Raw genomic sequence first — 25,525 nt, forward strand, 5'->3', positions numbered from 1 at the left:
CAGGAGGAATCTTGTTTACTGAGTATATAATTTGTCATTGCCTACACCCGGCTCTAGACCAGGCACTAAATGTGAAATGTTCTTCTGCCGCCCCGTTATGTACTGGTTACCTCCACAAGCACAGATATGAAAGATGCTGTGGGCATGGATTTTTGTTAAAGTGACACAGTTCCTGCAGCACTCACCATCATTACAAATACCTCTGTAACTCCACCCTGACGCTCTAACAACATTTCCCTCCAAGATGGAAAGCCCCAACACGCCCGGGACACATTTATTGCTTGAAAATACCAGCAGCTTCGGATGCTTGAAAGGAGTGATGTTTTTCAACTATTTCATTTATAATACTCGTCAAAATCGTAAGTGCCAACAAATAAGTGTATTTACTGTTCATTTATGTGACAAACACTACAGTGAATGAAGTGTCTTATGCAATGTCTTGGGTACAAGATCTAACATACATTCATGCAACAAGTGTTATATTTGTGTGGTACTTCAGAAAAGCCGCAGTAGGTGCAATTTAGGCCCTGTAATCTTTGAAAGGATTATGGGGATTAACAAATGTACCAATGGCAAAGGAAAATATAGAATCTGCGTTTCAAAAAGTAAGGCAGAACTATTTCAATATCTGAGCCTCTCACTAACTGCACCAGTGTGAAAAGAGAAGAACAATAGTTACTTACCTGTAAACAGGTGGTTCTCCAGTATTGGTGTCTTTCATAGATTCACATGCCTGAATCATTCCCCGTCGTCGGAGTAGGAGTCCCACGGTATATAAAAAAGCAATAAAATGCCATAAAATATATAGCAAATATCAGAAATACCAAACCAGGAAGTAAGTAGCACCAGCTACAGCAGGAAAAACTTCCATACTCGTGACTATCCAAGTCCTTATGTGTTAGTCCAAACTGCAGCCAATCAGGCGACAGCACCCACCAGAATGTTCTCCCCAGAGGCTCAGGCTCTCAGATTTTCGCGCACAGGAGTGAAGTCCCATGCTATCCGAGAGAGTCTCTGGGGGAAGGCGGGCGGGTTGCATGTGAATCTATGAAAGACACCAATACTGGAGAACCACCTGTTTACAGGTAAGTAACTATTGTTCTTCTCCAGTATTAGGGGTGTCATTCATAGATTCACATGCCTGAATCAGAATAGTAAGCAGTACTCACATCATAACGCTCGTAGACGTCAGAATATCATATATGTATATAAATATATACAGTAGACATGCATAACAGTAATCATAAATTTCTGAGCAAACGTCTAAAGAGCATAAATGAGGAGGTGGAAACAGAGGCTCACCTTATTTGAAAAGATTGCGAAGCACTGCTCTTCCAACCGAAGCATCTGCATCGTCTGCTGAATCTAGACAGTAGTGTCTAGTAAAGGTGTGCCTGCTAGACCACGTGGCAGCTCTGCAGATCTGTCGAAGTGGCACACCAGCAAAAAGGGCAGTGGAAGAGCTAACTGCCCTAGTTGAATGTGCTCTTGGCAATGCTTGTAAGGGTCTACCAGCCTGTTGATGACAAAGTCCAATCGTAGAGGAGACCCATCTAGCAATGGTCTGTTTTGAAACTGCACAACCCCGGCGTTGCCGCCCATAAGCCACGAACAGTTGGTCTGTCTTGCGGATGGCAGAAGTTCTGGAGAGATAGAATTTAAGACATCTTCTAATGTCTAAAGAATGTAGCGCCCTTTCAGCCGCAGATTGTGGGTCTGGAAAGAATGTTTTTTAGGACAACCGGTTCATTCAGATGAAAGTCCAGAGGCACTTTAGGCATGTACGTTGGATTAGTTCTCAATACCACTGAGTCCGTGGTGAACTGAATGAAAGGTGCTTTAGATGTAAAAGCTTGAATATCGCTGACCCTCCTAGCCGATGTTAAGGCTAGTAACAACGATACTTTCCATGTCAGAAATTTTAGGTCCACCTTATGGATTGGTTCAAAAGGGTGACGCATTAGCTGAGATAGTACGATATTCAGATGCCATGCCGGAGGAGGTTTCCGGACCGGCGGAAACATGCGAAATAACCCCTTGAAAAATTGTTGTATGATCCTTACAGAGAATAAAGAGTTTGATCCATCTTGGCGAAACCTAGAGATGGCTGCTAAGAAGACTTTAAGCGTAGAATGTGCCAAACGTAATCTGGCCAGATGTAGAAAGAAAGGAAGGATTTGCTCTGGTTTTGCATGAATGGGATGCAGATCATTAGATTGGCACCATGTACAGAAACGTTTCCATTTAAGTTGGTAAGTCTTGATTGTGGATGGAGCCCTGGCTTTCGCCAGCACCTCCTGGCAATCTTGTGGAATATTTAGGTGTGCAAACTCCATGTGCTGAGGAGCCAAGCTGACAATTTGAGCGAGTTCGGGTCCGGATGGTAAACCCTGCCCTGCTGGGTGGATAGAAGATTCGGAATGCGTGGAAGTTGGATAGGGTTGCATTCCGAGAGCAGGAGTAGTTCGGTGAACCAGTATTGCCTGGGCCATCGAGGAGCGATCAGGATCAACCGGCATGGCTGCTTCTTCATCTTCCTGATTACTTTCGGGATCAGAGGTATCGGTGGAAAGGCGTACGCGAATATTTGATTCCAATTCAGCGAAAGGGCATCCCCACACAAGTCCCTGTGGGGAACCCAACTTGCAAAGTATGGGCATTTCCGGTTCTGGTAGGTCGCAAAAAAGTCCAAGTCCGGATGCCCCCACCTCTGAAAGATGCGACGTAGAGATGGTAGATGTAGTTCCCATTCGTGAGTGCAGCCCCCGGACCTGCTGAGAGAGTCCGCCAACACATTGGCGATTCCCGGAACATGGACCGCTGACAGATGGATATTGTGAGTCAGGGCCCAACTCCATATCTCTTGTGCTTGTTGCGACAACCGGGCTGATTTTGTGCCGCCCTGCTTGTTCAGATAATGCATGCAGGTGGTGTTGTCTGTCCGTATTAAGACTGAGGCCCCATGTAGAGTTGCTCGAAAGGACTTCAGGGCTAGAAATATGGCCTGTAACTCTAGCCTGTTTATGTGCCATCTCATTTGGACCTGGTTCCATTTCCCGCTGACCGTCATGCCTTGGAGGTGTGCACCCCAGCCTGTCATTGATGCATCGGTCGTTACTATGAACCTGGGCACTTCCGCGAGGAAGGAGCAGCCCACTTGCAAGTTGGATCGGTGGGTCCACCATTGTATCGCTCGTCGCATTCGTGGGGTAATTTGAATGATATCCTCGAAGGATCCTGATATTTGGATCCACTGGCGACTGAGCTCTTCTTGTAAGGGCCTCATCCGAAGACGACAGTTGGGGGTGAGAAGAATGCAGGAAGAAAGCATCCCGAGGAAGGACTTGAACATGCGTACTGAAACGCACTTTTTTAGTAACAGTGCCGCAGCGAGTCGGTGGATCTTGTCCTGCCTGTCCCCTGAGATGAATACTTGGGCGAGGTTGGTGTCCAGTGTCGCTCCCAAGAAATTCTTTCTTGTTGCTGGCGTGAGGTGAGACTTTTCTAAGTTTATTGAGAAACCTAGGTTCTGCATCAGCGACAGAGTTCTTTGAATGTGATCTTGTGCCATGCCGAAAGAACTGGCCTTGATAAGGCAATCGTCCAGGTATGGATATATTTGAATCGATTGCAACCGAAGATGGGCCGCTACTGGAGCCAACATCTTCGTAAACACTCTGGGAGCTGACCGCAGTCCAAATGGAAGGACTTTGAACTGGAAGTCCCTGCCAGCCACTCTGAACCTCAGAAACTTCCGATGTCGTGGAAAGATCGGTATGTGGAAGTATGCATCCTGAAGGTCGAGTGTTGCCATAAACTCTCCCGCCGAAAGAAATTGGAGGATTTCCTGAAGTGTGAGCATCCTGAATGTAAGTTTCTTTAGGTATTTGTTTAAGGCTCGCAGGTCGAGGATGGGGCGCCATTCTCCCGACTTCTTGCGAATAAGGAAAAACCTCGAGTAGAAGCCTTTTCCTTTCTGATGAGGAGGTACCCTTTCGATTGCTCCTTTCCTGATCATTGTGTTGATCTGGGTGAATAGCTCCTTGAGGTGTGCTGGAGGGGGTCCTTTTGGGGGGCAATTTGGGGGAGCTTTTACAAATTCCAAAATGTGACCTCTGGCTACTATATCCAGGACCCATTTGTCTGTAGTAATTTTGGACCAATTTAAGTAATTTTGGGATATTTGTCCTCCAATTTGGTTCGGGTTGGCAAAAAGTGGTGGCAGGAAGCGTACCTCATTTCTTATTGTCTCTCCCTCGATAGTTAGATTTTCCTCGAGGTTGAGAGAAATTGCCTCTTCTCTGCCCATAAGTTTGCTGCCGATATGGCTGGAATCTTTGGTTTCCCTGGGCGGAAGAATAGGAGCGCTGTTGATTGTACCCTCCTCTATTAGAGAAATTCCCTCTTCCTTTTGCTCCACGAAAGGAAGACTTCCGGTATTGCAGAGTACCCAGCGAACGTGCCGTTTCGGTGTCTTTCTTGATGGCCTCCAGCGACTCATCAACATGCTTTCCAAATAAGAATTTTCCATCAAATGGCATGTCCATAATTCTGGATTGGACCTCCTGTCGGAAGGATGTTGCCTTCAGCCATCCTTGCCTCCTGAGAACAGCTGCACCCGCTAGCTGTCGAAATCCAGTGGCAGCAACGTCCACTGCAGCGTCAATCATTTCCGAGGAGACACACTCTCCTTCTTGAAGTATTTTCTTCGCTTCAGTTCGATCAGGCTCAGGCAGCTTGTCCATGTACGGCGAGATGTCCGACCACATCTGCCTGTCGTATCGTCCCAGAATGGCTAGGGAGTTTGCGGCTCTGATGGTCGTAGCTGCAATAGTAGAAACTTTCTTCCCGATAGAATCAAGGCGCCTCCCATCCTTGTCTGGAGGAACAGACACTTGAGACGTAGGATTAGAAGATCTCTTCTGCGCTGCCTGTGCTACCACAGAGTCTGCTTTAGCTTGTCCGATCAGGCATGCTGGAGAAGTATTTGGCGTCCTATACTTCTTATCTACTCTTGGGAGCACTGCTGGTAAAGAATTTGGCTTGGACATGATCTTCAGTCCTTCCTTCCAGATAAATTCTATAATTGGAATGGTCCAACTTTGTTTCAGTGGTGTAGTCTTGAAATCGTACAAGAAGCAATCCTCTTGCTTTTACTCCATGGTTCTCATAAACCTTCTCGTTGCTCTATCCATGATCTTATGGAATGAGGCAATGTCCACAGGTGGCGACTCAGATGTAGTAGGTTCTGCCGGAGAGGGCGTGTTTGCATTATAATCCTCATACTCCGACGATTCTGACTCAATATCCAGTTCTCCTTCCTCCCTTTCTTCATGTTCGGAGGACTCTTCCTCCCGTGGCCGAGGAGCTGAACCTTCCGACGCAGGTAACGCTGGACGTCTCTCCTCCAACGGCACAGTAGTCAATGGTTGCGTCCGCTTAGAAAGCGGAGGCACTGTCTGAGGTCTTGGTGTAGATACTGTAGATTCACCAGACTCTGAAGGCGGGAAACGTCTGTAGTAGTCACTGAGCATGTACTGCAGATTGCGAAACAAATCGTCAGGCAACTGCCTATCCGGAGCAGGCCTGTTAGCATGTGAAGTGGGCTCAGTGTCCTCCATCTCCTCCTCTACATCCTCCTGTACCTTAATCCGGAGGTCAGATGGACTTCTAGCTGCCCCGAAATTCTCATCCTCATAGGACCCTTCCTCATCGGAATCCAAGAGTTTGTCTGGTACCACAAGCGTTGAGGAAATAGTTTCCGTAGTAGCTCTCTTTTTCAAGAGCGTAGCCGTAGTTGCAGGTGATGGTAATGTAATCCCTGCTGTATGCGCTGACCAAACTTGTAAAGTGGTGCAGCTTGATAGAGGCGGCGTCGACGGGACATCTGTATGCAGTTGACTCTGTTTTTTCGTCGACGGTATCATCGTCGACGGGGTCGTCGACGGGGTCGACGACGGTAGCTTAGTCGATGGTGGCTTCGTCGTCGACGAGGATCTCTTCGTCGACGGGGTCGTCGACTGTAGCATCGTCGACGGGGTCGTCGTCGAGGTCGTCGACGGTGGCTTCGTCGACGTGGACTTCGCCGTCGACGGAGATTTGATCGTCGACGGCCCTCCATTTTCATCGTCGACGGGGATCCAACCGTCGACATCATAGACGTCGACGAGAAACTTGTCGACGGTATCTTGGCCGTCGTCGACGGGACAATTGTCGACGACGAGATAGGCCTGATCTGGACATGAACCAGTGTAGGCGATGAAGCTGAAGACATGACAAGAGTAGGCTTTGGCGAGGAGAAAGTCATGGTGCAGGTAGTCGAAGTGGCCACATGAGAGGAAACACAGTCCCTTTTTGACGTTGAAATTGTCAATGGTGGCACCTGAGGAGGCGTTGTTTTCGAAGATTTCTTCGGAACTGATTTTGTCCCAGACTTGTTTGAGGGCGTTGAATCCCCTTTAGTAGGTGGGAGAGTTGTACTCGAAGTACTAGGCCCAGGAGCATCCTGAGAGGATTTAGACTTCTTAACCACCTTAGCCCTTAGAGATGAAACTTCAGTTTCTGCCTTCCTCTTAGTAGAAAGAAATGAAGAGCCAGAGGCACAGCTTCCTACCTCAGACACAGGGTCATCCTTGTCCTTGAGTCTGTTGAGCCACAATAGCAGTCGTCCTTCTCTATCCTTGATGGTTTTAGGGGGGAAGGTCCGGCAGATCTTGCACTCCTTGACCTTATGGTCAGGATAAAGGCAATATAGACATTTCTTGTGGAGATCTTCCTTGAAAAGTCTTGGCTTCCCACAAGAGTCACAGGCCCTGAACAGGGATTTAGAAGTAGACATTTGAAAAAAAAACTTGAAGAAACAGTGATGTAGAAGAAAAAACTGAGCAGAGCTCAGGGAGACTCCCTTCACACGACGTGCGGTAGAAAATCTGAGAGCCTGAGCCTCTGGGGAGAACATTCTGGTGGGTGCTGTCGCCTGATTAGCTGCAGTTTGGACTAACACATAAGGACTTGGATAGTCACGAGTATGGAAGTTTTTCCTGCTGTAGCTGGTGCTACTTACTTCCTGGTTTGGTATTTCTGATATTTGCTATATATTTTATGGCATTTTATTGCTTTTTTATATACCGTGGGACTCCTACTCCGACGACGGGGAATGATTCAGGCATGTGAATCTATGAAAGACACCCCTAATACTGGAGAAATTATTTTTCCAGAGACCACTCATCATGTTAAACAAACGGTTGCCTACACTGCATTTACACCACAATGTGATCTCTTGCTGCAACTAGAAAGGCTTTTGGGAAATAGTTGCCAAGGTATTTGGGCTGGCAAGGATATGGGAAAAATCAGGCTTTAGGTTAGTGCCTGAGAGACTGTATAGTGGGGTAAAGCACTCCGAAGAGGTAAAGGCAGCATATAGAAGGATAATTAGCCCAGTCATATAGTGAAATGTCTAGAGTTGGTGGTTAAAGGGCAGCACCCAATATCAAGGCTGTACTGACGGTGCAATGAGGAAGGATTCTCTTTCAAAGTTCGGGAACCATGCGTTTTAGGAGCCATTGTGGGAAATACAAGGGGCCATGAAATCCAGCTGTATGAATACAATCAACTATTGTACATTGGAAGACATGGTCCCAATGGTTAAGTTGCAACCACAGAGAAGCGTCAGTATTTTGTGTGCAATATTGTGTGATCATTAAATAGGCCAATAAGCCCATGTACAGATTAATAGAATATTATGAGCCACACGCATAGTATCACCATGTTTGGGAAGGCTGTTGATTGCAGAATTTGGTAAAGGTATCTCAGGTGAAAAAAAGAAGGTTAGTACGCAAACCTATCAAGAATTGTGAACAAACGACTCCCACATTCTTACAGTTTTCTGTTAAGAGCACTCTAACAACAAGATGCTTCCCAAGGAAACAATGATGAAGCAAAGGCCCTTCTCTAAATGGAGGTCACCGATTGGGTGTAAGAGGGACATTGGTGCCGTTGTTTTTTTAATCTGTCCCTTTATATTGTACAGTACTTTGTTGCTTTATTGCCATGGTTACGCAAAATACAAACAAACACACACGGACAGATATAAAAAACGTATACATTTAGCAATGAATGTGTACAAATTTTTGTGAAATGTGTTGGGCTGGTAACATCTTATCAGGCAGCATAATTATCATTGGTCCTAATTTAGCACTGAATGAAGAGATTTTCTTCACTGTGCTGCCTGTGCTAGACCAGAATATTCCAATTCTGACCAAAAGCACATGCTAGCTTATCATCTAGAGCCTATGTTGCACCATCATATGATGTCTTCCGTATAAAAATACTCTCAAAAAGGGTATACAGCAGTATTAAGGAGCAAGAGAGTAAAACTTGGGCAGAGATTCATGCAATGATCTGAGAATCAAACATCTCCTCCCTTCCTTGGGTTTGAGGATTGTAATAGAATCACGTTTGTTACATCAATGGGAGCACAATTATAAAAGGCCTCCTATTCAAAACAATGCTGCGCTAGGCTGCAAGCCCAGTAAGTTCGATCAATCTTTATGATCAGCACACCCCTCTCCTAAAATATATGCGCCGACTTCCAACAGAAGCTGGAATAACATTTCAAAAAGCTTGCTTCACCTTCAAAGGTTTTACTCACTAGCTTGTCAGTTTAGCTAACTAAGCCCCAGATGCATCAAGAACCCATTTTTCTATTCCTTAATATGCAATATTGCAAATGACCATGAAGTTCACCTTCATGGTAATTTGCGAGCCCTATTTTTTAAACTTTAATGCATTGCATTAAAGGAATCTCAATTTGAGATTCCTTAAATGCAAGTAATCGCAATTTTGAGATTTCTTAATTTGCGGTTTTTGCATTTGGGATGATGCGTCCCAAATGCAAAAATACCGGTGGCAAAGGGGCAGATTCTGAGAATCTGCCCCTTTGCGAACGGTATTTCGCTTGATGCATTCAGCTGTTTGAATGTTGCAACTTCTAGCCGCACTATGAATTTAAGAAACCAAAAGAAAGCTATAAATAGAACCGTCTAATTTAAAATAAGTCAAACTTTTTTTTACATTAATTAATACAATCTGGAACTCGCTACCAAGCGGTCTCTACAATCAACTTTTTTTGCTTGCCTTCAGAAAAAGTAGGGTAAGATAATTATGAACTCTCATTCGCCTCCCATACTCCCTCTCACTCTCTGGCCCATAGATGGTTCTCCTTTAGTAGTCTTAGGTTTTGGGATGATGGTTATGTTCTCTGTAAAGACTACTGTCTATGTCTGACTACTGCCGAAAAGTTTCAATTGCCACAGGGGACACGTCATCACATATTACAAATGAACTGTGTAGTCCACAAACAGAGGCTTGCTTCAGCAGCCATGCCTGAACCCCTCTTACCTGTGAGTGAGTGCTCTTCCTTGGAGAGGAGGCAATGTTGGAATAGGAGCTGACCGACGAAGCAGTGTTCAAGTCGTCAGTGCTGAGGTTGTCAAGAGTGTCACTGAGGCCGCTGCTGACGGAGCTGCTGTCATCCCAACTGAAAGGAAACAAAAGGCAACATTTAGAGATAGCCCAGCTTACACCCTGCAAGACGGGAGCAGTCTGAATCTACAGTATCATATCCCTACATCAATGACTGCAAATCACAAGGCTTCAGTGACCCTTAATTATGTGTAGTTAGTAATTGGTTAATGTTATTAGGCAGTCTTTCACCACCAGCAGTTTATTTAGTATCTGTATTTATTAAAATATTCTTGTTTTCATGAGTTCCAGTGTTTCACTTCACTGGTAAACCCACCGGAGCGCATCTGTCCTTGGTGCCTGGCCAGAATTAATCATTTGAAGCCAAGTTGGGCTAGAAAACCAAGTACAGGGGAATTCTCTTGAAAATCTTTGTATCAGGACTCCTTCTGCTAAGCCTGATCTCTTTGCAGCTTATCTGCTGGACAGCACCCTAATTGTTTTCCTGTTTTTAGCGCTGTATGGCCACTGAAATTAGGGGGCATGACTGTGCAAAATTAGGAGACCAAATTATCCGACAGGAAACGCAAAATGAATGCGGGTCTCACCGCCACAACCGCGGCTACACATTCAACACACCTGGTCGGACACAGTGACGTTTCTTTCATACCGCGAGGTTTCTGTGAATCCCCCCTTTGTAGCTGCCCGAGCCGACACCGCGCTCTGCTCGCCGGGCCCCGAATGAAGTTACTCATTGCCAGACACCTGCTTTCAGGGTGTGCCTTTTATTTACCCCAAGGCTGCGTCACAGACACCGCCTTGGAAGAAAGTGGCCGGGCCACAAGTGTGCCGAAGTGTAGGCAGTATAAATAAACACAAACAACTTGCTGCGGATTGTCAATAGGGCGGGCTGGCCACACCCTGTCTGTGTTTAGGCCCTGACAGCGGGTTGTGTATTCTGCCGCGTCCCTGTGAGTTCTGCGTTTCGCCGCGGTCACGCACATTTAAATCACACACGCTAGCCCCTTGCATGGTTGTTGTGCCCGCCACGAGCATATTTATGATATTTAGGCCAGAGGCTTAGTACAAAATGCGCCCCCCCCCCCCTCCAATCGCAGACTGTGGTGCACCCCCTGCTCTGGATACTGTATTGCTTCCTGCCCATTCCATTTAGATTCGTCTCCGTCGGGGGCACGATAGTACTAGGAGAAGTTTGGTTGGAGGGGTCGACAGGTCGCCTCAGTGGCAATAAGCAGTTCTTATCCCCAGCGCCCACCTTTGCTCCCTGTGCAGAAATGTATAGTTGCCTCAGGCTAAAGACCACACAGTTGGCAACGTGCCCCCACAGCTTTAAGTGGGCCGGGTCCTGCCGGTGCCCAGCACTGACAATTCTTAACAGCAGGTACCGAGACGGGTCCCTGTCGGGCTCAACATTTTCGTCCTGGCTCTCTGCATGGACAGAAATCTTACCTCTGCAGCAGTACACTGTTTTTGACGAAAATTTTATTTGTTTGCAGTTATATATTGTAAAACTCGAAGTGCTTTCCCTGAGCATCAACAAAGACATATTCATTTATGTTTTGGTAGGCACTGGCATTAATTGATTTGCTCAGAAACACTGTACCTTGAGCTGATGCTGAGACTCAAACCTGCTTCCTGAGCTCCAAAGTTAGTAGCTCTCTAGCCATTACGCCACAACCACTCGCACAGGAACCACAGCATTTTCAATAGTATATACAACGAAGCCATGGTGTTATGTATGCATGTAGTATATTTATCTTATCCAACTAGCAACCTTTGACAAAGCCAGTAGTCATGGCTGGTTGTAGGTGTAATGTTACTTGTATAATATAAGTGGAGGCAATCACAGAAGCAGCAAAATACCAGTTAAGCTGAGCACATATTGGTATTTATAAGGGGGAGCCAAGTGCAGGGGTAGATTGTCTAGAGTGTCTGGGAGGGCTATGGCGTCTTGGAGGACTACACGTTGCTTGGGGCGGCCTGGGTGAAGGTCTGGGGGGGGGCTGGAGTTGTATGTAGGGACACGGGGGGCATTGATAGGGGAGTCGTACGGGCCTCATTCGGGCTCCGGTGCAGCTCTGTCGGTAACCTGGGGTTCTGAAGGGGGTGGAGTCTACCCGTCTCGCAGGGTCGGGGGGTTTTTGCAGAGCGTACTGGATCCTTTTCTTGCCGTTATGGTGAACATGGGGCGTTTTTAGGTGCTGACTACTTTTTGGGGTGTCGGCCTGGGTGCAGGTTTGGGGGGCTCGAGCGGACAGTACGGGCGTTATAGGCGTGAACAGGGAAAGCGTCTTGGTTAGGCCGCGGGCATTTCAAGGGCATTTGGGGGTCGTGCGTGGGGGAGAGGTACGTTCTTTGCAGTGGGGCTTTTTCCTGGTGGACAGGCTCTGGGGGGTGACGCACGGTGTGGAGGACTTCTCCCTGGGCGCCAGAGAGGACGCACGGTCCCATGTCGGTGTGGTTATTCTCCGTAGTGAGCTCGACTCCATGGTCAGGGAGCACGCCCGCCGGAGGACAGGGGGGTCGCAACGCGCGGTGGGGTCTGACGCGGAACGGTGACGCAGCCATGTCGGGGGCAGCGGGGTATGGTAGGTGACTGGGGTGTTGGGGGCACTGCGGCAGGGTTTTTTTCCTGGCGGACGGGCTCCGGTGTGGGACGCACCATCCGGAGGGCTTCTCTCTGGTGGGACGGCCGGTTTCGGCGGACTGCCTGCAGGCGCTGGGCGGCTTCCCAGGCCTTGTGTTGACAGGGGGGGGCCCTGGGCGCCAGAGAGAGGGCACGGCCCCGGTTCAGTGCGGTCATACTTCGTAGGGAGCTCGATTCCGCGGCCTGGAAGCACGCCCCGGGGGTGACGTTGACGGAGGGCATGGCCCTATACAGTTAGTGACAGAGGGCATGGCCCTATGCATTGGTGACGGAGGGCATGGCCCTATGCATTGGTGACGGAGAGCATGGCCCTATGCATTGGTGACGGAGGGCATGGCCCTATGCATTGGTGACGAGGGCATGGCCCTATGCATTGGTGACGAGGGCATGGCCCAATGCATTGGTGACGAGGGCATGGCCCTATGCATTGGTGACGAGGGCATGGCCCTTTGCATTGGTGACGGAGGGCATGGCCCTATGCATCGGTGACGGAGGGCATGGCCCTCTGCATTGGTGACGGAGGGCATGGCCCTTTGCATTGGTGATGGAGGGCATGGCCCTATGCATTGGTGATGGAGGGCATGGCCCTATGCATTGCTGACGGGGGCATGGCCCTATACGTTGGTGACGGAGGGCATGGCCCTATACGTTGGTAACGGAGGGCATGGCCCTATACGTTGGTGACGGAGGGCATGGCCCTATACATTGGTGACGGAGGGCATGGCCCTATACATTGGTGACGGAGGGCATGGCCCTATACATTGGTGACGGAGGGCGTGGCCCTATACGTGGTGACGGAGGGCAGGGCCCTATACGTGGTGACGGAGGGCATGGCCCTATACATTGGGACGGAGGGCATGGACCTATGGTAAGGGGGGAGGACCTGCCGACGGTACGAGGCATTGACCTGACAGCACTGTGTTTGAGGGGGGTCCGCGGCACGCCATATGGTTAGGGGTGTGGTCCTGCCGGCTGGGCCATGCGGCACGTCCCGGGTTTAAGGGAGGGGGGGTTCTAGGGGGGTCGAGGACCGTTAGCACGTCCCTCGAGTGGCGGTTCTTCCTAATATATGGGGGAAGAGTAGGAGAACTGTTTGGATTATCGGGGGGTAGGTCAAGCACAATAAAGTATTTAGCCAGGTGGAGAGGCAAATTGACGTTATGCTAATTGTTACTGTTTGTGGATTGTGGGAATCAGTTAGGGGAGGGGGTGGGGGTGAGTCAGGAAATTACATATTTATGAGGTTTAGATTGTGCGGCGCAGGCCAAGGATGTTATTGTGTAGGATGCACCTGCTTCCAATAAAGCGGCCTTTGTCACACCTACATTGAGTCTCGGGTCGGTGCTTTTCTTCCCCCCCTCCCTTTCCCCAAGGGGCCCCAATGGGGGTCCTGGGGGGGGCGGCCGACCAAAGGGAGGCCTGCCCCGCCCGGGGGAATTTGGGGGCCGGGGAAAGGGGGGGGGTGGAGCTGGCACCGCCCGGGGACGGGTTTGGGTTTTCTGGTAGCTTTTGGGCTGGGGGTGGGGCTTTGTTGGGCTTCTTTTGGGCTGGGTTTTGGTATCCGGCCGGGCACGCGGCAGAGACACCATTTTAAGTGTGGTGTCTCGGCCGCCGGGCGGGGGGTGGCGGAGGGACATTTTTTCCCCTCCCTCCCTCCCTGGGTCATGTTACAGTGGGGGGGGGCCCAAGGGCAGGTATTTAACCTTTTCGGGGGAGTTGGGGTGTCGGGGGATTTTGGGCGATGTTTTGTTGGAGGCTGGTGCTAGGGGGTTTTATGATTGGGTGGGGGGTTTCGCATGTCGCTGGAGCAGGTGTGGGGTGCATTCTGCATGTAGGGGCGGTTCTTCCTAATATATGGGGGAAGAGTAGGAGAACTGTTTGGATTATCGGGGGTAGGTCAAGCACAATAAAGTATTTAGCCAGGTGGAGAGGCAAATTGACGTTATACTAATTGTTACTGTTTGTGGATTGTGGGAATCAGTTAGGGGAGGGGGTGGGGGTGGGGGTGAGTCAGGAAATTACATATTTATGAGGTTTAGATTGTGCGGCGCAGGCCAAGGATGTTATTGTGTAGGATGCACCTGCTTCCAATAAAGCGGCCTTTGTCACACCTACATTGAGTCTCGGGTCGGTGCTTTTCTTCCCCCCCCCCTCCCTTTCCCCAATGGGCCCCAAATACACGTCTGTAAAGTTTGAAAGGGAGTCTTATAATTTTCTGGCCTAACGTTTTTGGTGGTACCGTTTGTACTTATGTATTAAGCACTGTTTGAGTTTGGTTTTCCTACGTGAGAACTTGCTTTGTTTGACACAATACATCTATTTACAAAGTAAAAAAAAAAAAAAAAAAGTAACTTTTGCGGCACACGAAAAAAATGTGCACTGCTTGGTGTTCGTGAAGAATAACCCCCACCCCTTCCAACTGAAATCTTCTTATCGAGTTAGCCTTAGTTTATGAATGAATTATTACGTTTATTTATAAGAAATTAAGTTTCGGCAGGAACGACTGTGCTCACAAGCTCGAGGTTGATCGTATAATGAATTATCTTCTTTGACCCTATGGAGGAACTCAAGATGTATAACCTTTAAGAGCTGGGAAGTTTTTACTGCAAAGTTTTCAATTATTTGTTGTCTGATGTGAAACACTAATCTACTTGGACAGCATCAGAGGAGAAAGTGAAGTGGAAAATATCAGTTCTATATGATAAGCCAGCCTACATTTAACACAGTGTATGGGCCGTATCTAAGCCCTTTCCTTGTTATTTACATGAGTAATAATAAAACCCCAGCAGTAAACGTTTAGTGGTTTTGGAAAGCACAGCAAAGAGGAACAGTAGGTAAACCTCCGGAAAAACTGAATAGGGAATGGCATCTCTTGCTGCTCTTATTTGTGTTATCGATGGACACCCAAACCATCTGTGCCAAGCAACCTTTCAAGGGAAGAACTGAGACTCCTAAAGAGATACGAGGGTAATACCATGTGGTGCAAGTAGAATTGATTAAAACAAAAAATAAAATAACAAAGAATGAAATGTCTGATCTAAGTTTCTGAAAGGAAAACAGATACCAATAAATTACCAAAAACATGCCATATAAAACAAATACATAGGAAGTGGGAACAACGGTTTTATACACTTCCAAGAGAAAGTCAATTGAAGCAATCATTAAAATGGGCTCTGATGAAACTAAAAGTTGATCAGTGCATAACAATACATTTCAAGAACATTTCTCTTTGGGGAATTTTCAGCTTTGTCTTAGTCAGAAGGGGTCTGACTTGTGAAGTAACATAATCGGTAAGATATGGGGGAACAGGCCAATGAAGGCTTCTGACTACAGAGTGTTGTAAATGTCAAAGAGAGGTAAAATATATCCCCACCCTTACGTTTTACTATCTGAAGCACTTCAGATAGCTCCAGTGATCCAAAGCGGCCGTCCCTGCCACAAGAAGCAAGGCTAAAACTAGGATATTTTAACTTCTTTCTCAGTTGGCACTGGTCCCCACACCAGTTGGCTCAAGCAAAGATCTCCACCTCTTCAGAGTGCTGGAGATTTCACTAATCAGACTGCGAAACAATTTATATACTCTGAAAGTGCTAGCGGTTGAAACGTTATTGGAACGCCATCTGGAGCGTAATGTGGCCCAATGTAATACCAAGATGTGCCCCAGCCATGCCGCCATCTCCCCGTCTCGGAGAGGTGTCAACTCTGTTTAGTAGCCACAGGAGAATCATGTAAGTGACATGCACAAACTATCTTTCCTCCTACTATACACCAAAAAGTCTGCCAATATTTGAACTATTGCAAAAATAGTTGCATGTAATGTCTGTACTTGACCACTCACTTCTGCATGTTTTAAAGAAGTCTTTAAAAACCTAAGAACTAGGATGATTATCAGACAGGCTGGGTATGTCATCATCTTAAACCAAACAACTTTTCAAGATATTTGTCATTATTTCAGTATGAAAAACACACATGGCTTCATTTGGTTCCAGAAAGGAGCTCCTAACTGGGACTTTGATTTTTAAAATCTTGCCAACATTAATATTATGAAACTTCCACAGACAAAAGATAGAGTAACAAATTCGGTCAATAAACCGGAAACAGTCAAATTGGAAAATGCAAATTAAACACCTTTGAATTGCCAATTACAGAACTATTAACTCACATGATTACTCCTAAAATTCAAAACAGTTCAATGTCATTAGTGGTTCTCAAAGCGGCCAAGCTAGCACATCCGAAATTATACCAGATCACACATAGTTTCAAGAGTTTTGGATTTGTAGCAGTTTCGAAAAGAGGTGCGTCAAAAATATTTTCATGAAACCACAGCGCCTAAACTGTCAAAGTGGAGGGTTCAACAGTAGGCAGAGTAGGATGAAGCTGGTCCACCTTGGCCCTGGTTTTCCCCAGATCCAAGGTTGCAAGGGTAAGGGGCTCTAGCAGAGCAGGACTGAGACAGTGGTGTTAAGAGGTACCTGGACTGCTCTTGAGTCTATTCCTTGACGTTAGGCAGCTCACGCGAGCCCCTCGAGAGGTGGTATTACTCCTCCATGCAGAGATAGATTTTCAAATAATCTTATGATATCTTATAATGAAACTGATGAAGAACTGATAATGCAGTTGGTGGAGAGATAAAGTCAACTCTGCAATGTTTTCATTGTACAACAGGAATAACCTTATTAGGCCTATTAGGGTTCTTTTTTATTTGGTCTGTGGTTGCGTTTGAGGATTTCATTTTTGTTTTAATAGGTTTGTGGAGTTTTCCGTGATCTCTGAATTTTTAGTTGTCATCTCTATGCATTTCATTTACATTTTCTTGTTAATTGTAGATATTTTATGGTTATTTGGGGACTTCGAGTGAATGTGCATCCTTAGTAACAATCTGACTTGTCTGCATTTGATGCGCATCTTTGACCCACTTTGAGGATAGTAACTAGTCATTAAGCTAAAGTTAGACACACCAAATTCAGCATTGTAAAATCTATTAAGGTGAAAAAGTAAGGGAGAAATTCGATATAGCACAACCGCAATTAATTGAGAAGGCCCTCAGAAATAGCATGTGTTAATATTACCAAGGCCAAGTACGGTCTATGGGCAACCCATGGGCCGGTTTCCCACCTTGCCCTGCTGATGATGTTCGAAGAGATGAAATACTCATATCGCTTTGTGCTTATTGTTTACGTCTGCAACCTATGCATTTACTTTGTGCTGGGCTGATCTGCGAGTCATGAAGAACAAACCATTTTATTCTGCGAATCTGTGTATTAAATTGCGGAAAGAGGGATCTCACTGCTGGCGTACTTTATTTGTGAAACTCCACGTGTACTCTATTTCATATCAACGCAGTTCTCCTACCCTTTCTTCTCCAGCCAGTAGTATCCACTCACTTCGGCCACAATACATTTTTGTTTATATTAACAATATAGCTATTTAATGGTAAATGCATAAAGGTTTCAAGGTTTCTCAATTAATGGTTACATCAATGCAAACCATACAAACCTGGTAAGAGTGTGGGAGCCTGTAACTCGTAGCAACCCCTTATGTAACAAGCTCGAAATCTGGATTCAACAAATATGAAGTTGCAATTAGTAAAACGACCTTGGGCGTACAAAGGAGAAGCATAACAGCTTTTGTACTTCTGATTGCAATTCCACTGCACGCATTCTGCTCGACTGTTGAATCACTTAACAATGCAGGGGTAGGCATGACTGATGCGAAGAATCCAACTTCAAAATTACCTGCATTCATCTCCTAATCTATGACTGCAAGCATGTGCCATGCATCCCCTTATCCGTGATGTTTTCAAGCCTATTAGCATTTATTAACTGTGACAAATAGCTTCATTTCCTTGAAAATGGAAACAATTATTAAAACATCGGAACCATTTTTATCATCCAAATGAATTTGAGTTGTAAAGCATGAACAGAAACAGAGATACTGAGCAGGTCGAGTCTGACACTTGCAGGCATTGCAGGCTTTGATGGCTTCCGCTGGACTGCGTGAGTGCCCAGTGACAGGACAGTACAGTCACTTTTGCAGATTCCACAGACCTCTTCTTTAGATGCCAATGGAAAATAGCTGTGAGGGATTGCAGAGGCTTTATCGGAAATCAATCATTATATTACATGCACAGGAATACCGTTTGTGTTAGTTAAAATACCGCTTGTGAGGCACCACATGAATCCATCAGTGATGCGCATACATTCTCCAGAGGGCTTCTAAAAGCATAGATCCAGAACAATGCAGGTAAAATTGCGTTTAGAAACAAGTTACTAACCTCGAGAATGAGGGCATTGGCTTTTTCCCTCATTGAAAATGCTTAATTTAGCAACGAAAGGGCTTAACATTGAAGCGGGTTTCAGCTCCTATTATGGCAAATACAAGAGTGATGCTGAGGAAATCCACATGGAAGTGTTTTTCATGCACTAGTACGGTGACATTTGAATTAAAGATCATCGTGACAAAGTCAGTCCTATGTAACCACTAGATGATTCTCTAACATTTTGGCAAGAAATTCCTTATTTCATACTACTAGAATTCTTGTAGGCTATTGTTGCCTACTCGCCCACTGCAGAGCCACTAAATGATATATAGGACTACATTTATTTAAATATACATGTTTAAAACTCCTGCAGATATGTACATATAATTGTTGACAGTGGAAGGTCTTTTCTCTGTCCTACGGTGTCCCCCACGTCGCACTGTTGCAGAATGACAAGCATGTGGAACATCTCCTGCTTTATGACTTTTTGCACTTTATTTCATGGGCCTGAGCGGGAGTGGAGTTTTTGAAATGTGCTACTAATCCGAGCTTGAAGTCGTGCCAATTTGAATGAGCCCGCAACGCCCCCACCCCTTGCTCGCTGTATGAAAGAAACACTAACTTCTCCAAGAGTGATACACCTGTGGCTCATTTCCTGTTTCATCACATTCTGGCACTTTACCCTATATTTTGTACCTTGTTATGGACTGGTGTTTGCTGGTCTTTTAATTGTCGGCACTATGGCCCTGCCATGCAGACTCACAGTAAATCAGATCTGTTTTTAGCACATGAGCTAAAATTGGCTGCATCCAGCTGGCTTATTCAACTTTCCAGTAAGGTCATGTTAAAGTAGGGCAGCGTTTGCGCCATTAGTCTGGGAGTTAAATGTCACATGTAGGATGCAGTGGATATTTACAAGACCCACATGCATGATTATAAATGTATTGCTCCAAAGAGCATCATTATGCATTATGATAGGTGCTCTGACTTAAAGGAAAATTTACTTGTATACATTAGCTAAGTGGCTATCTCTTAAGTGTGTGCTTGGTTGGGTTCTTTATGTAAAGAGGTAGGAGGTGCCAGGTATTAAAGCAGCTACATTGGAAACTATAATTTGCAGTTTTTAGTCGATAGGTGAAGTTGCATATGGAATTGTGGTTTGTGATTAGAAGTCTATTTTTCCAACAGTGTCTAAGAAAAATGCTAGAAATTTGCTTAAACGTTCCATTTTATGTCAACGGACTGACACATTATACAAAACGCAAGAAAATCCTAACTTTCGTACATAAGAATCATCGGGGATAGCTTTGATTCAAGAAACTCACTTCTCTCAAACGGAGTGCAGAAAACTCAAAAGATTGGGTGGGCAGGGACCATGCAGCCCCACCTTCCAGGTGATGATTTACCCTCAGATAGATTATACCGCAAAGGGAAAATGGTGATTCCGATCTGAAAGGGGCTGTCCCTTAGAAATCTCAAGACATGGACTGACCCTAAAGGTCACTACATGTTCCCAAAGGTCAATATCTACAGGCAAATTATAGTTTTTGGGGTTCATTTACGCACCAACAGTGGCAAAAAATAGAATCTTTAGAGGCACAGATCACATTTTTTTCACCTTCCCGCAAAAAAGTGACTTTGACCACAATGGGGACTTATCAATTTAAATGGAAACCATCACATTTTAAATATACAGTAACATTGCTTAATCCTAGACTGATTACCATGGCAGAAAACAACCTGAAACCTCGACTCAAACTGCGAAATGACATGGAGAGTTAATCTACCTTAAACCTTTCTCTGTGCGGGAATAGTACAAATTATAAAAATGATCTTAATCCTGAGGGTCAACTAACTATTTGCAATTATTCCCTGATGCTGCCCAGGCACATCCTGATACACCTCTGCCACATGGTTAAATTAACCCTTTTCGGCAGGTGGGGCGGAAGAAGAAATCTTGTCTAAAACTGGAAAAACATTATGCCAATAATGAAAGTGGAGGCTTTTGATTGCCTAATACAGATTTATACTGGCTTCGTTCCCGCTAGTCCAACTACACGACTTCAAGCACAATACATTTGAAACATAAAGATGGACCTGAAGAGAAAAATGTTGTTAGGTGCAAGTGATGGCATATTTACTCTTTATTCGACAGACAAGTGCAGTATAGCCAATTCTCATCTGATTCTGAAGATGAGAGACCATGCTTGGCAAAAGGCTCACAGACTGATGCACACAGACAGTATACTACACTTAGTTTAAGCACTTTAGGGAAATGGTAAATACGGATAGGCACTTCTGAAACCATGTGGTCAGACTTCTCAGAAGCTGGCTTGTCCATGATTACACAGTCACTGGGGACAAAAGCATGACCAATCACGCCCCAAATATGCCTTTACTTCTAACCAATTCTGGCAATACATACCATCACTTGTTGCATTGCCTCTGCGCTGTACAAGGACCCCCAACTTATCTCATTGCCAAGATCCTATGATCTTACTTACAAACCTGGAGAACCTTCAAGGGGGTGGTCTTAGGGTTACACAACATCTTAACAGTAAGTGTATATGCACGTCGGTTTAGAATTGAACTACAAGCCTAGTGGTCACAACGCCTGCCCCTAGAATATTCTTAGACAGATTGGACAGCGTTACTCTCCCTGCCATTAAAAGCCAGCCATAAATTAGGATATTTTAAAATCCTTCACAGTTGGCATTGGTCCCAACACCGGTTGGCTCAAGCAAAAATCTCCATTGCTTCAGAGTGCTAGAGATGCCACTAATCAGACTGCAATTTTTTTTTAAATACCCTGAAAATGGCAGCACCTGAGACCATATTGGAACGCATCTGGAGTGTAATGTAACCCAAGGCCCAGATCATGGGAGACCAAGTCAATTCAATTGTATTCTGCATGATATGGATGTCACGCTGAGATCACCCCCTGTTAGAAATGGGGTTTTGGGTTGGCTAGGGTATGCACCTAAACCAGGCAGAACACACCAATCTAGTCAGGGCAATGGAGTTACACACCCACAATAACCCCTGCTCACCCCCTCGGTAGCTTGCAGAGCAGTCAAACTTATCCCAGGGGCAATGTGTAAAGTATGTGCACAACACACCCACACCAGTGACACACTAGGCACACCACAAAAAGAAACTCCACACAAGGTTATATAACAATTTCCTCTGTATTATACATAAAACACATTAGACCACAATCACATAAATAACTTCACCAACCAGACGATTGTCATAGCCTCATAAAGATCATAAATCCCTTTGTCACCAGGCAATGGTTATAACAGCATAGGTCGTGCAATAAAGCTAATTCTTATAAGTTGCATCTGTCATAGAAACATAATTACTGTGCATCTAAATGCAATACTGAAATAGTACTCCTTACCCTGACAGGGCAAGGCAAACAATGTATACCAATGCACTCAAGTCAGGATGCACAAATCCACAGGAATCACTATATCACTGTAACACATGACACGCAGCCTGTACTGAGAAGGAATCCACATGTAGCAATACCCACAGGGGTCATGACATCTCCCCAAAAGCGTATGGGACACACTCCATATGCACTCCTATCAACTCTTAGGCTGTGCTGTCTGGTCGCCACGCAGGGAGCAGACGCAGCTTTGGGCCTGCTATGGTGATTACGGTAATTCCTGGGAAACGCTTCCTCCCTCCGGGGACCTCCAACTACCACTACAGCCAGGTGCCTCCTCCCCAAGGTATGCCCTAGCACGAAAGGGGAGAAAACACACAGTAGAGGAGGGCAGGAGAGCTCTCTTGGTCTCCCGCATGGGAGAACTGCAAAGCACAGCTGCAACAATGTCAGGCAGCCTGGTCCCTGGGGCAGAGGATTTTTACTGGGCCTGAGCCCTCGCAGGGCTCCTGGTAGCCCCACTTTGCTGACGGATCTCCCTCCACAGCCCGCACATATCAGACTTTTTCACAGGCAGTATAACAACAAATAAGAACCCTACTCGAACATGTGGGCTAATACTCACTTTAGAAAAAGCAAATAGCTTTTTATAGTATAACCCTCACCCACCATAGTTACCCCTTGGTGGCATGCTTTATCAGTGGGTTCTTCCTGTTTGGTTCTATTAATGTAAAAATAAGGAGTGAACTCAGGAAGTGAGATTCATGGTCCTTCTGAAAACCACACGGAAGGGTGGCAGAAACATGTAGACTGAGTTTTAGGAAAGAAGGGAGCGTCGTTAAATCAGAGCACACTTTCTACCTTTTCATCCCATATGTTATTCATACAGCCTGGAGAACTGAATAAAACACAGTTATTCCTACCAGACAGGTATTGTTAACCTGACTAGAACCCTTCTAACTCCTATCATCCATCATATTGTGATGAGATATAACACAGTGCTCCTGTGAAACACACAGGTAGCAGCAGGCCCTGTTTCGCAGCGGAAAGAGAAGAACCCAATAATTATGCGTGCCACCAAGGGGTAACCCTGGTGGGTGAGGTTTATACTATAAACAGATTTTTACTTTTTCTAAAGTGAGGATTAGCCCACATGCTCGACTAAGGCTCTTATTTTTTATTACGAAAAAGTCTGATGTGTCTCCAAATCTTTCCGCATAAATCCCTGAATAGGAATTGATAATTAAGTGTAAACAATTTGTGGCCCATCAGCCTTGATGGGAGTGAAATGCACTGCACAATTTGGGAACCCTGGCTGCAGCTGGAAGCCTCGAAGACTAGGAGTGACTTTACTATCATCTTCAAAAAGTGTGACTTTATTGTTTTTTCACCTCTGGATGAACAGGATAAAGCACCAAATCTATCTGAGGAAGGCTTCTATACACCATCTCAGAACTGTTTGTTTGGACTAGTAAGATGTTTTTCCACAGAAGTTGCAGCTATCGAGGGGCCAGCTAAAAAGTTTATCCAATCCTTTTAAATCCTCCATATCCACAGACACCTGCCTTGCCACCCTGGAGATTTCTGAGAACCAAAAGAAAAGACAGTGTCCATACTTAGGACCTGGAACTGGGGCGAGATGACATTGACAATCGAGCAGCATAGCAAATTCAGTGGCTATGACAAACACTTTTGTACTACTTGTAGCTTTGACATCGAAACTGAAGACTTCAGAGGGAACTCAAGAATAACATATCTGAGTTTAAGGGACCCTCACCAACTTCATCATTCTGCCTTCTGGAAAAAGACTAAGCCCCAAGATGACCACAAGGCTTCCTTACCCATGCTCCACCTGGGTCAGCCTAAAATTGCATCTGTGCCCCAATGAACATCGACACCGATTGTTGCTCTGTGTTTTTAGGCACTTTTTTGGATTTAAAAATGTAAAAAACAATATATCTGGTTCCCTGAATCCATTTTTGTGTCAGTTAGCTAATAATTTATTTTACATTTTTTAAATTAATTTTAGGAGATTTATGGTGCTGCTTCCTTGACTTCAATGGTGTTTGGTAGTGTATAATCCTTTCAAGCATTTCTCTGAGGAAAAACCTGCAGCTTGTGCCACAGCTTCCTGTTGTTGAGCAGAGTTTTCATGTTGAACTGAGATGTGACCTAACAACATTTTGTGTTATTACAACAGTAGATATGTTATTATCATTTATTGAGTGCTCTTCCAAGTGCGTTTCTGAAAACGGAGTGATTTTCACAGATGTTTAATTGCATAGGAAATTTAATCCAGATCATGAGGGGTAAAGAAGGAAAAGATCTACAGCTTGCCCTAGCCTTCTTGAATTTGGGACTTTGAGCAAGGCCTTGTCACATGATCTTAAAATTCTCCAAGGAGGATAGGGCAAACGTTTGGAGGGTAAATATGTGAGAACTTGTCCATGGAGGGCGTGGTGGGTTAGACAGCATATCTTAAAAATGATTCTCTTTCTCACCGGTAGCCAGTGTAGGGACTGAAGAAGAGGGGCAGTTGCCATGCCGTGGGAGGTTATATAGGAGACGTGTGGCGGTGTTCTGAACAACCTGAAGTTTAGGGAGCAGCTTCTCATTCATGAAGGCTAAAAGTGAATTGCCGTAATCCAGACGGCTGATTACCAGGGACTGGACAAGGGTTTTCCTTGAGGAGAGTGGTAGTAAAGGAAATACTCTTCTCAGCAGACAAAACATATGAAAATAAGAGCCGGTAATGGCCGAGGTTTGTTCTATCATTGAAAGGCATCGGTCCAGGCAGACTCACAGATATTTTACCACTAGGTTGGGTACAGGGACAGGACCCATCTCTAATGGCCACCAGTCAGCAGCCTAAGAGAAGTTGGGCTTATCCAAATAAAATAATTTCAGCTTTTGAGGGGTTAAGCTGAGGTCTGTTTTTCAACATCCAGGTTGCTATGGCTTTCACCCCGGACGAGAAATAAGCTTTTGATCTGGACAGATTGTTCCCAGAGGAAAGGAGCAGCTGTGTATCGTGAGCATATGAAATAATTTCAAACCCAAAAACTCAGACTAATTTAGCAAGGGGGCCATATACATATTAATAGGCGTAGGACTGAGACAGGATCCCTCACAGACCCAATAGTCAAGTGACATAGATCTGGAATTGTAATGATCCAGAACGACCATTTGCGTTCTGTTTGAAAGGAAGTCTGCTATCCATTGAAGAGCCATAACATAAATCCCAATCTCCTGTAGTCTGTCAAGAAGCAGTGGACCAAATCAAATGCTGCTGACAGGACCAACACTGTACGTACATTGGCATCCAAGGAGCATTTGATATGGTCAGTGACCGCAAGCAAAGATTAATGTATTTTTCAAGCAACTTAGTCAACAGAGGGAGGAGCAATATTGGTTGGTAGTTAACAAGATCAGTAGAAACTAAACTGGCGTTTTTTGGATAGGCCTGATCAAAGCTGACTTGAAGTCTGAGGGAACTTTCCCAGTAGTTATTGACAAATTAATTAAGGAGCAAATTTGCGGGCCTAATTCATAACCAACGATTATCAATACTCTGGGAGGACAGACGTCTATTGATGAGCCGGATTTCTCAGACGACAAAAGATTATAGGTGATTTATTGGGAAATTTCTTTGAATTTACCTAAATTGATGTGTGAGTCAGTAGGAGGAAAAAAGACCACCTGTCTCTCATGGGGCTCGGCAGTGACGGTAGAGAAGTTTTGG

At 45.5% G+C, this 25,525-nt stretch overlaps 1 protein-coding gene across 2 annotated transcripts in view; it reads right to left on the reverse strand.

Annotated features, from left to right (window-relative positions):
- The window catches only part of NAV3 (neuron navigator 3), a 1,248,418-nt gene that overhangs the window by 364,302 nt on the left and 858,591 nt on the right, over positions 1 to 25,525 (reverse strand). For both annotated transcript variants that reach the window (XM_078674251.1, XM_078674250.1), the window contains exon 13: positions 9,400 to 9,538. In XM_078674251.1, the coding sequence (XP_078530377.1) occupies positions 9,400 to 9,538 (139 nt within the window). The remainder of the gene's footprint in view (positions 1 to 9,399; positions 9,539 to 25,525) is intronic.

This window comes from Lissotriton helveticus, chromosome 1_1 (genome assembly GCF_964261635.1).
Source record: "Lissotriton helveticus chromosome 1_1, aLisHel1.1, whole genome shotgun sequence".
In the NCBI taxonomy this organism is placed as follows: domain Eukaryota; kingdom Metazoa; phylum Chordata; class Amphibia; order Caudata; family Salamandridae; genus Lissotriton; species Lissotriton helveticus.